Here is a 12,347-nt window from a genome sequence, read left to right as displayed (position 1 = left end):
AGAGGTGTCGAGTTAAACTTTTAATAGCACATTAAATGTGTTTCTCAATTGCACCGTTCATCTTTTTATGAATGCTTTAAATGCATGTTTCCCAATCGGCCCATTACCGAATTTTGTCGCAGGTTGTGACCACAGTGTGGTCATTCTTCTTTGTATACATAGTCGAGGCTCGTGGAAAAGTTAGTACGAGTACACTGAACGGGTCAGGACGCAACAGGCCAAAAGGAACAGCAGAGAGAAGGGGAAACACCAACATAGAGACAGACTTGGACAAACAATGGGTGTGGGGAGGAATGAAGGGGAGGGGGGGGGCAGGAGAGGATGCATAGGGTGGACAAGATGGATAGAGAGGTAAACTCTCAAGAGGGAAAACTGGAAATTTGGAAGGAGGAGCGATTGGGGTGGGGATGGTGGGGGGGGGGGGTGGTGGTAACGAGGATAGAATAAGATCGTGGTTTTCGATTGGGGACGATCTGCAGATGGTGGTGAACAGCTGTCTTGAAGACTTAGAGGGAGGAATGAGATTGAAAAGAATGTGGAAGTTGGTTTCACAGATGGGAAATAAGAGGAACACTTGAGTGGAAGTGAGCAGTGATCCTGGATTTAGGTCGTTTCACCAGAAGGGAGTTAACGGTGGATCAAGTGTGCCCTGCAGAAACCTGGGGGGGGACAAAGCACCGAAAGAGTAGAGGGTGCAAGGCCAGAAAGTACGCAGTACAAGACGGAAAGACCACCATCCTGTCTGTGATGGCAAAGTGATCGGCCCTTAAATTCAGCTTTATTGTAGGAGATTCCAATCATCTTGAAGGCCTCGGTTTCCACAGCATCAAGCTGAGAAAGATGTGAGGCAGGGGAGCCAGCCCAGATTGGAGAGCAATACTCCATCAAGCTGCAGATGAAGGCCTTGAAGGTGGATAGGCGTTCAGGTGTGCCAAGGAAGGACTTTGTATGACTGAGGATGACCAGTCGGTGGCTGGCTTTGGAGGCCAACTTTGAAATGTGATTTGCCCAAGAAAGATTATGGCTGATCGAGAGACCCAGGAGTTTGAATGACTGAACTTCCTCAAGAGGATTGTTGAGAAAGTAAAGGTGAAGGTGGAGGGGGGAGGGGGTTGCCACACAAACCTTTTGGAAAGAGATAGTAAAAGTGTGAGATTTGTCAGAATTGAAAGGCATATTCCAAGTGTTTGACCAGCTTGTGATTTTGTCAATAAGGTCTGAAGAGAGGGAAGAGGCTGTGGCCTGCCTGGATGAAGGATGAGGGATGTCACGGCACAGGGTGGAGTCATCAGCAAATGGATAAAGAGGATTTTCCAGTCAGAGAGAGATCATTTGTGAAGATTAGGAATAGGACTGGGCTCAGAACACTGCCTTTAGGAACTCCAGCCTTGACAGGGAGAGAAGATGAAAGGATTCCGTTGAGAGCCACATGTTGGCTATGAGAGTCGAGGAAGTCAGCAAGCCATGTGTGGAGTTTCCCTGGATGCAATAGGCAGAGAGTTTGGAGAGCACGGCAGGATGCCAGACTGTTTCAAGAGCATGAGATATGTCCAGAGAGACGGCCCTGATATCATATCTGACATTGAGGGCTTCCACCCATTGTTGCTTGAGTAGAAGCAGCATGTCCAAGGTGGAGTGACCTGGTCTGAAACCAAAGTGGTGATCTGAGATGAGGATGTTGGAGAAAAGGAAGGATTTCATATTAACTGTGATGATGGATTCCTGACCTTGCTGATGATTGAAAGTAAGCTGGTAGATCTGTTGTTACATCTGCTATGATTGATTGTTAGAAATGGTAAAAATACATACAAGAAACAACAAATCCTGGAAGAAAACATATGGCAAAGACATTTATAAATTTTGATTATACAGAACACTGAAAGTTACACTTTCTATTGGAAATCATCGTGGCGACTGTGAACGAACTGAAATGCATTTCCTTGCGATGGGAAGTTTGTTTTGTTTATTGTGCATTTTATGGTAAATGACAAATTTAACAGTTTGATGGCTCCGGATTGATTGATCTATGCATATAAAACCGAGTTTGTTTGCTTACATGCTTTATGCCTCTACTCAGCAGGAGGTCAGTATGTCTATTGAGAACATAATAGAAAGTAGTTTTAGCTGTGAAGGATAAAATGCATGTGGCGAACCACCTTAGGTGTCCAAATTACATCTGTGTCAATTGAGTTGGTTATTTAGCTTCATCAGAGATTGTAGTGCACTTAAAATTTACATTCTACATCCATCCTTAGGGTTGGTAAACAGCTAGTTATTGATAAATAAACCAATTTTGTCTTGAGGTAGTGTGTGTTTGTATATATATATATATATATATATATATATATATATATATATATATATATATATATATATATATATATATATATATATATATATATATATATATATATTTTTTTTTTTTTTTTTAAACATATCTATATATATTGTTGCGAATTCTGTCCCGCCTGGCGTGCGATCGGCCGCGTAACTCGAATCGTGACCGCGTCGCCCACCGGTCGGACAATTCAGTCGTTGGAACTACCGCCAGGAGATAGTCATGGGTGGGGGTTTAACCTCACCGCGATCGTGCCAATTGCCCAGCCGCACAGGATAGGGTTGCTCGCCAAATTCGACCTACCTAAGTACCTGCGCGAGTAGTCGACCGGGCGATCGTACCTCGCCGCAGGTCGGCCTAGGACACGAACCGCTTAAGTGGTCCGTTCCGTGCTACAGTGATAACCGAGCAGTGTTATCGCCGGCCTCGACGGATGTGATTCTGTTTACCGGGTGCTTACACCCCTCTACCAATTTCTTCCGTGATGCAAGATGGCACTTTCAAAACAGGGAATAGGACGCAACGAACGGGGAACAGTTCAATAAGCACATTTATTAGACATTGCACGTATTTACAGTCACAGCAATGAATCATTCACGTATGTACAGTCAAAGCAAGCAGATAAAAGAAGTCTTACCTGCGCCCTCATGGCGCGACGGTGGGCAGGTCGCGACGTCTACTCTCCCACGGCCTGGCATGGCCGCGCCTGTCCTCGGGCACCCGGCTTGGTCGGTAAGCTCTCGCCGGCGTTCTCCACCCGGATGCGCAGGCTCGCACCACACAGCCGGCACCACGGAACGGACGGGGTGACCGGCGCTCTCTCAGCGCGGATGCTCGGTATGGGGGGAATTGCTGGTGCTCTCTAAGCACGTCTATGCTCTCTCAGCGAGACAGGGTTACCGGCGCTCTCTCTCTCTCTCTCTCTCTCTGCGTGGGTGCTCGGTATGGGGGGAATTGCTGGTGCTCTCTAAGCACGTCTATGCTCTCTCAGCGAGACAGGGTTACCGGCGCTCTCTCTCTCTCTCTCTGCGTGGGTGCTCGGTATGGGGGAATTGCTGATGCTCTCTCAGCCAGTCGATGCTCTTTTAGCGAGTTGACGCTCTCTTAGCGAGTTGACGCTCGAACGAGCACCCTGGACCGCCTTGGCTCCGGCAAACTCTCACTGGCTGTGGTCTCCACCTCGCCCCTTTTCCCGGGGGTGGTCTCCACGTAGCCCTCTGGTTTGCCTCCGAGCCCCTCTCCGCGTCCCTGCTCCGTTCACCAACTCTCGCTCTGACACCACGACCATCTCCCCACAACTGACTGACTTGAGCTCCGTCTCTCAAAAACTGAACCCAGACTGACTTGTAACTGATCGCGAGCTCGTCTTCCCCACCACTGACTGCGAGCTCCGTTCACCAACACTGGCAACCGACCCACCGACACTTCTCTCGACACTGCCTCAAGCTCCGTAAAACCGACTGGCCCTGAGATCCGTTCTGCTCGCCCTTTTATAGGGCTGGGGAAGCGAGAATCGACCCCTGACCCTCGACCTCCAACCCCGGCAAAGCCGACATGGTAGAAATCACCAAAACACTCGCTCGACAGCTTGACCCCTGACCCCGGCAGAGCCGATGTGTGTAATTCACCAAGGCTTCGCCTTGACAGCGCGGCTTCGTCCCGGCCGAGCCGATGTGTGTAATTCACCGAGGCTTCGCCTCGACAGCGCGGCTTCGACCCCGCCGAGCCGATGTGTGTAAATTCACCGAGGCTTCGCCTCGACAGCACGGCTTCGTCCCGGCCGAGCCGATGTGTGTAATTCACCGAGGCTTCGCCTCGACAGAGCGGCTTCTGACCCCGGCTAAGCGGACGTAGTAGAAATCATCGGAGCACTCGTCCTGACAGCGTGAACTCCGACCCCGGCAAAACGGACATGGTAGAAATCATCGGAGCGCTCGTGCTGACAGCGTGAACTCCGACCCCGGCAAAGCGGACGTGGTAGAAATCATCGGAGCGCTCGTCCTGACAGCGTGAAGATGGCGTTGTCTCCGGGATGGAGGTGAAGCGATGTTTGCGGGGTGGCGTTGTTGATGGTAGTGAAGGGAAAAGGGTGAAGGTGGTGGTGGTTTGCTTGTTTGGAAACGATGTTGGTGGTGGCGATTTGGTTGTTGTGGGCATCGTTTGAGAATGGCGGTGAAGCGATGTTTGCGGGGTGGAGTTGTGGAGGTAAAGAGGCGAAGGTGGTGGTGTTTCAGTTGTAGTTGTTTGGGAATGATGTTGGTGGTGGCAATTTGGTTGTTGGGGGATGATTGGTCCAAAATAATGTTTGAGAAAAGAAAAACGGCTATCTCAAAGCGTCGCAGCCCGGTGAACACGAATCATACCCTCTAAACAACGGTGGGGAACTATCTGCACATAAACTTACAGGCATAACTGATCTAAGGACCTTTCTGGTGTTGTGCAAATTTCCACAGCCGTAACAATATATACAGTGGGGAGAACAAGTATTTGATACGCTGCCGATTTTGCAGGTTTTCCCACTTACAAAGCACGTAGAGGTCTGTAATTTTTATCATAGGTACACTTCAACTGTGAAAGACGGAATCTAAAACAAAAATCCTGAAAATCACATTGTATGATTTTTAAATAATTAATTTGCATTTTATTGCATGAAATAAGTATTTGATACATCAGAAAAACAGAACTTAATATTTGGTACAGAAACCTTTGTTTGCAATTTCAGAGATCAGACGTTTCCTGTAGTTCTTAACCAGGTTTGCACAGACTGCAGCAGGGATTTTGGCCCACTCCTCCACACAGATCTTCTCCAGATCCTTCAGGTTTCGGGGCTGTCGCTGGGCAACACAGACTTTCAGCTCCCTCCAAAGATTTTCCATTGGGTTCAGGTCTGGAGACTGGCTGGGCCACTCCAGGATCTTGAGATGCTTCTTACGAAGCCACTCCTTAGTTGCCCTGGCTGTGTGTTTCGGGTCGTTGTCATGCTGGAAGACCAAGTCACGCCCCATCTTCAATGCTCTTGTTGAGGGAAGGAGGTTGTTTGCCAAGATCTCGCGATACATGGCCCATCCATCCTCCCCTCAATACGGTGCAGTCGTCCTGTCCCCTTTGCAGAAAAGCATCCCCAAGGAATGATGTTTCCACCTCCATGCTTCACGTTTGGGATGGTGTTCTTGGGGTTGTACTCATCCTTCTTCTTCCTCCAAACACGGCGAGTGGAGTTTAAACCAAAAAGCTCTATTTTGGTCTCATCAGACCACATGACCTTCTCGCATTCCTCCTCTGGATCATCCAGATGGTCATTGGCAAACTTCAGACGGGCCTGGACATGCGCTGGCTTGAGCAGAGGGACCTTGCGTGCGCTGCAGGATTTTAATCCATGACGGCGTAGTGTGTTACTTCTGGTTTTCTTTGAGATTGTGGTCCCAGCTCTCTTCAGGTCATTGATCAGGTCCTGCCGTGTAGTTCTGGCCTGATCCCTCACCTTTCTCATGATCATTGAGGCTCCACGAGGTGAGATCTTGCTTGGAGCCCCAGACCGAGGGAGATTGACTGTTATCTTGAACTTCTACCATTTTCTAATAATTGCGCCAACAGTTGTTGCCTTCTCACCAAGCTGCTTGCCTATTGTCCTGTAGCCCATCCCGGCCTTGTGAAAGTCTACAATTTTGTCCCTGATGTCCTTAGACAGCTCTCTGGTCTTGCCCATTGTGCAGAGGTTGGAGTCTGATTGATTGAGTGTGGACAGCTGTCTTTTATGCAGATAACGAGTTCAAACAGGTGCAGTTAATACAGGTAATGAGTGGAGAATGGGAGGGCTTCTTAAAGACAAAACTAACAGGTCTGTGAGAACCGGAATTCTTACTGGTTGGTAGGTGATCAAATACTTATTTCATGCAATAAAATGCAAATTAATTATTTTAAAAATCATACAATGTGATTTTCAGGATTTTTGTTTTGGATTCCGTCTTTCACAGTTGAAGTGTACCTATGATAAAAATTACAGACCTCTACGTGCTTTGTTAGTGGGAAAACCTGCAAAATTGGCAGTGTATCAAATACTTGTTCTCCCCACTGTATATACACGTTTTTTTTCTTTTCATACAAATGTTTTCATAAGAGTAATGGGTTTGTCTGTGAAATATAGTTTCATATTTAATATACGATGCGCTATCGAGATACGCAAGATGTAAGCTCAGGGGTAACTGCAATGTAATAATTAGATAGAGTATGCACGAGTAATATCTACAGATGCGAGATGTGATCAGCTCAAGGGTATCTTCAATGTAATATCTTTAACAGGGTTGGAAACACATGGCCACAACACCCCAGGCTCAATTTGAAGCCTTTTCCTGAGAAGGAAGTGCTGGAGGGAGTTCAGAAGTTTTTTTTGAGAAAAAGGAAGTGGGCGATGATAATTTAAAGCTTTGTTATTACAAAGAAAGAGCAAAAGAAAGGAGACCTGAAGAAGGCAGTTAAAAGGGTAGAGGGTGGAGGTTCTGGAGCGAAATGGCCATTAATACTGGTACGGCAATTTCACTGACCTAGGCACAGGTGTGTATCCAGTTGGAGGTGCTCCGTTTAAAAAAAAAGACATAAATCACTGGTCTGTCAATCCAACTATCATCCCAGGAATGTTGGAAATTTTCATTGAATTTAAATATAATACTTTTCACACTCAGAATCTCCTTGAAGCTGGCAGTGCTCTGTTGGATCCCATAAACAAGGCTCATTGGGATGTTATCCAGCAAGTGGATGGCGGTACGTTGCTGCTGCATCACCACCTGGCACGCTATGCCGACAATCTGGCTCGGAACATGCGTGCCACCTATCTGCCACCATTCGCTGTCAGCACTCCCAACATCGGTGGGTCTTTCTCAATCTTAGTTGTTTATATGGCAAGGTACATGTATAACCTTCTGGAAGTCCCTAACTGTTTAAATAAATCAAATTAAGGCAATGATAAACAACAAACATCATTCAGCCTTCAAAGTGAGCTTACATCTATCCATTCTTCACACTTTCTGTCCATTTTGCATTTTCCCTGAATTCATTTTTGCAAGACATTCTCAGTGATGTGTTTGAACGTATCATCCAATGTTTTATTCATCTTATCATGACGATGGATCTACCACCTAGTTTAGCAGACATTTTTGCAACATCAACCTGGTTAAAAGCTGAAACATCACCGAATAGTGCAGCAGCAGAGGGCCCAAAAGTGCTGTATTTTTGGAGTTACACAAACCCAAGGTAAAACATTTGTCCTCATTGATAAAATCAAAGCCGAGGGTCTCAGGACGTAGAATATTCATGCGTGATGACATTGCCAGAAACCTGTGCGAGCTGATAATTTTGTGTTTCCATAGCAAGCTACATAGGGACAGCCATGCCAGTGTTGTTAATGAACCGAGAACTCCCCTCTTGGACATAGAATCATGAAACTTGGCATAATGTTGTTACACAATACATTGTGGCACAAATTTATGAAATTGTGATTTGTTGTCCACATTGGTTTCCATAGCGACACATAAATATAACAAAATACCGCAGCAACCGCACAACTAAAACCCATCATATGTGTTTTATTTTCCTCTTGTCTTTATAATTCCTCAATATTATATCCGACTATCCCAAAAACAAGGATCGAAACAGTGTGTACATGGCATTAAGTAGATATACACCAGTTATATTGGAAACCACTGTGACAGAGTACCATGCATGACAATCCCCCTAATAGTTATGATAAAAAGTCACTCACTGATGGATTCAGGAGTCTATTGTAGGAGTTACCCGAACTCGTGGAAAAACATTTGTTCTCAAGGATAAAATCAAAACCAAGGGTCTTAGGATATCGAATGTGCCTCGTGATATTGCAGGAAACCTGTGCGAGCTGTGAATTTTACATTTTTGTGGACCTACCCTCAATCCAGCAAACAGCATTTTCGAAAATTTGTTTCTGAGCATGTTCACACGTAAATTGTAAGATGAAAATCCACCTATTAGATGGTGTTTTTTTTGTTCATGAATAGTTAATGCATCCTTCTGAATGATTACTTAGTCACTATCCGAGTCAGTGTCACCGCGGTGATCAAAAAAGTCATAAGCTTCCTGAATGAGAGAATTTAAGCAGACGACTTCAGAGTCATGATGAACAGCCTCACATGAACATGCTGTGCATCAGGTGCGTGGGAAGTGGGGGTGCTGAGGGTGCTGCAGCACCCCCTAGCTGCAGGCAGGAGGAGCACAGAACCTCCTGCCTGCAAAAAAAATAAGTATTTTTTTTATATAAAATATATATTAAAACGATATAATAAATAATTTTGCTTTGGGGAAGAAAATATAAGTTTAAAAAAATTTGTTTGTTAGTTTTTAGTGATCACAGACATGGAGATCTTGCTACGGGGTTGGGGTTCACGACGACTCCAACACCATCGCTAAAATAGACAGCACCTCAGCACCCCGACTCAAAATACCTTCCCGCGCGCCTGCTGTGCATGGTCGGTTGTGTTTGTAACAGGAGCAATTGGCAATGTCGGAGTCTGCAGAACAGTCACACACAATGTCATTGAACAGTTCCGGTGCAGCTGCTTCCAATGTCATCATTTTTGATCTCAATAGCCCATCCTCTCCCTTCTCATAGCCATACGGTGTTGGTGGTGGAATGTCATGATCGCCCAAATGTGCATGCTTCCATATGTACACCTGGAATGCACACCTTAGCAAATGAATTACAAATCTGTCTTCTCTTGGTGGGAGATTCTTGGCAGCAATTCTCTTGTCAGCCTTTTTCACATCTGAGTTCATTCTAGATTCACTTTTGCCGTCTCCATACAGGCAGCAGACGAAGTGTGTGGCTGCTACTTGCTGACCTCTGTCCATTGGTAATATATCTCCCAGGTTTGCCATGGGCTTCAATTTATCTCCACCATTCATCATTATCCTGAGGGCTTTCTTCTTCCCATGCCCAAATAAGTCACTTACAGTGTCACATCCTGCAAGACCATACACTGGCAACAGAAGACCATGCTGAACTCTTGTGAGGCTGTTGAAGATGATATGGATGGGGATGAACCATGTGAGCTTTGCATACTTTCCTTGCCTTCCAGTCATGAAGTAGATCTCCTCAGCTTTGATGGATGAGCATTGATGTAGGAGCAAGCCAAGGACGTCAGTGTCTGGACTACAAACCACAATGACATCTGCACCTGCCTCTGCTGCTGTAATGGCATGCAGGATGAGCCTTGTGTCAGCTTCCTCTTGTTTGGAATGCAAGTCTGGGCAGTCTGACACAGAGATGCATCTGATGACAATCCCTTCCTCTTCTTTCCCACCGCTGACAAACAACTGTTGGTTTTCAACAAGTTCTTCCCCATTTTCTATGAGGTGGTCTGTGTTGTAGCTTGCAAGATTTGACTTGTTCTCTGCCACACTCAGAAACTGTTTCCAGTTCGGTAGCACCCTAGCTTGATCACATACTTTGCATGTCCGACTGGATTTTCCCATATTGTGCATCTCTCTTATCTGTGACTTGATACTGTCCTGCAGGTATCTGCCAAATGCAATATGCACCTGGGAGACCATTGCAGTGCTGATGGCTTTGGTTGAGCTCCAAATACGAGACACAAAACCCTTAACCGTATCCTGAAAGATTATTATCTGTAGTGGTGTGGATGGAGCAGCCAAGGCTTGAATCACAGCATGGCCATCCAATACAATGGCATCCATGTTGGCTTCCAACTGGCTCATCCTGTCCTCTGTAACTGTTTCTTCAAGTTTGTGCATCAAGTCTGATTTGGTACTAGCTGTCATGGTGCCATCTTCGGTGAATAGGTCAAGTAGGACAGGGGCATTTTCAAATGCCAGGAACAACAGGAACAGTGCAGAGGAACTTTATTGATGGAAATAACAGCCAAAAGGTGTAGATACGTGACTTCCCCATTTATTGAGATGTTATTTGCCTTTATCTTCACTTTTCTGTGCATCTCAGTCATAGTCTTGATATTAGATCGGGGTATTATGATCAAACAGGCTCCTGGGAGTGCCTGATTCCAGACACTGTGAGATAAAAGTATCAGCCATCACTTCTCCCTTTTCCAGTGCACGGCAAAGGCTTCTTGTACTGCATCTGGAGCAACTGCCTCCATAGCAACTTGAAAATTGGTTTGAGTTACTTGAAAAATGAGACCTTTGATCTGCTGCAGCCCTAATACTTCATAAGTAAGTGCTAACTTTGTACAGAGAGCTGAACTCATGTACATCTCAGAAAGTAAAACACTTATATTACAACTGCACCAAGTCTTGAATTGAGGTAAAAAGCTCACATTTATTACCGATATAAGTTTGTTGCTGAGGTGGTTGCCATGGTGAGTGTCTGGGTTTTTAAATAAAATCTCTATCCATTTTTCGAATATGTGTCAAAATTGACCTTCTCTCGACATTCCATCATAAAGGGTCACTCCATGTTTTCAATGTTCATGACAATACAAAATACAATCCGAGTTTTGTCTGGCTTAGAATGAAGTCAGTCAGTTACTCACTGTAATAACTATCATGGGGAATTGTCTGTCATGTGTGGTACTCTGTTGCAGTGGTTTCCAATGTAACTAGTACATGTAATTAGTACATATAGTAACGAGTACATTTATATGTAACTAGTACATATATGTAATATATATGCAACAATGTAACTAGTACATATATATATATATATATATATATATATATATATATATATATATATATATATATATATATATATATATATTTACTGTAATTTACAAAACTAGTGCGGGCCCGTAGGTGCAGCTTCGTGCCTGCAGTATCAGGTCCCCAGCATCAATTGTCACGTCATATCAAACGAAGAAGAATAATTGTGACGCCCCCTCTCTCTCTCGCCCCCCCCACTCTGCTCCCCCTCTCTACCCCCTCCTTTGTTCCCCCTCCTCTCTCCCTTCTCTTGCCCCCCTCTCACCCCCCTCTCTTGCCCTTCTCTCTCCCCCTCCTCTGTCCCCCCTCCTCTCTCCCTCCCCTCTCTTGCTCCCCTCTCACCCCCTCTCTCACCCTTCTCTCTCCCCCCTCCTCTCTCCCTTCTCTCTCCCCCTCCTCTCCCCCTCTCTTTTGCCCCCCTCTCTCGCCCTTCTCTCTCCCTTCTCTCTCCCCCTCCTCTCGCCCTTCTCTCTCCCCCCTCCTCTCTCCCTCCCCTCTCTTGCCACCCCCTCTCACCCCCTCTCTCGCCCTTCTCTCTCGCCCCCTCTCTCCCCTCTCCTCTCTCTCCCCCTCCTCTCTCCCTCCCCTCTCTTGCCACCCCTCTCACCCCTCCTCTGTCCCCCCTCCTCTCTCTCCCCCTCCTCTGTCCCCCCTCCTCTCTCCCTCCCCTCTCTTGACCCCCCTCTCACCCCCTCTCTTGCCCTTCTCTCTCGCCCTCTCTCCCCCTCTTCTGTTCCCCCTCCTTTGTCCCCCCTCCTCTGTCCCCCCTCCTTTGTCCCCCCTCCTCTCTCCCCCTCCTCTCCCCCTCTCTTGACCCCCTCTCTCGCCCTTCTCTCCTGCCCCCTCTCTCCCCTCTCCTCTCTCCCCCCTCCTCTCTCGTCCCTCTCTCTATAAATGTATTCACAAATGTCTACCAAGCACAACGATTAATTACAACCTTGGGAAAAAAACAGCTTTCAAATCCTTGGGAAACAGCTGCTTCCCTTAGGAAAATTCAATCCTTGGGATTAATTAATAATTTGAACAATAATCAAACCTTGGGATGAAATAATTAAATAAATTAATAATTAAATAATAATCAAACCTTGGGATTAATTAATTAATTCAAACCTTGGGATAAAACAGCTTTCAAACCTTGGGAGACACTTGGGAAACAGCTGAAATGGATGAGGAAGAACGATATAAAACTTTGAAAAGGCACATACTCAGGTCCCCAGTGTCGATTGTGACGTCATACCAAACTAAGAAAAAGAATTGTGACGTCAATTGTGCCAAAAAATTTTTTTTTTTAAAAACATTAATTGTG

The 12,347-nt window shown here is 45.8% G+C and overlaps 1 protein-coding gene across 10 annotated transcripts in view; it reads left to right on the top strand.

Moving 5' to 3' along the window:
* CELSR2 (cadherin EGF LAG seven-pass G-type receptor 2) overlaps positions 1–12,347 on the top strand; it is a 357,573-nt gene that overhangs the window by 285,635 nt on the left and 59,591 nt on the right. For all 10 annotated transcript variants that reach the window (XM_085870520.1, XM_085870525.1, XM_085870524.1 and 7 more), the window contains exon 19: positions 7,018–7,201. In XM_085870520.1, the coding sequence (XP_085726646.1) occupies positions 7,018–7,201 (184 nt within the window). The remainder of the gene's footprint in view (positions 1–7,017; positions 7,202–12,347) is intronic.

The sequence above is a fragment of the Eptatretus burgeri genome, chromosome 2, assembly GCF_056783735.1.
Source record: "Eptatretus burgeri isolate ZD-2024b chromosome 2, Ebu_testis_v1, whole genome shotgun sequence".
NCBI lineage: Eukaryota > Metazoa > Chordata > Myxini > Myxiniformes > Myxinidae > Eptatretus > Eptatretus burgeri.
The sequence above is the reverse complement of the archived record's forward strand: the minus strand, read 5'-3'. Positions and strand labels throughout refer to the sequence as shown.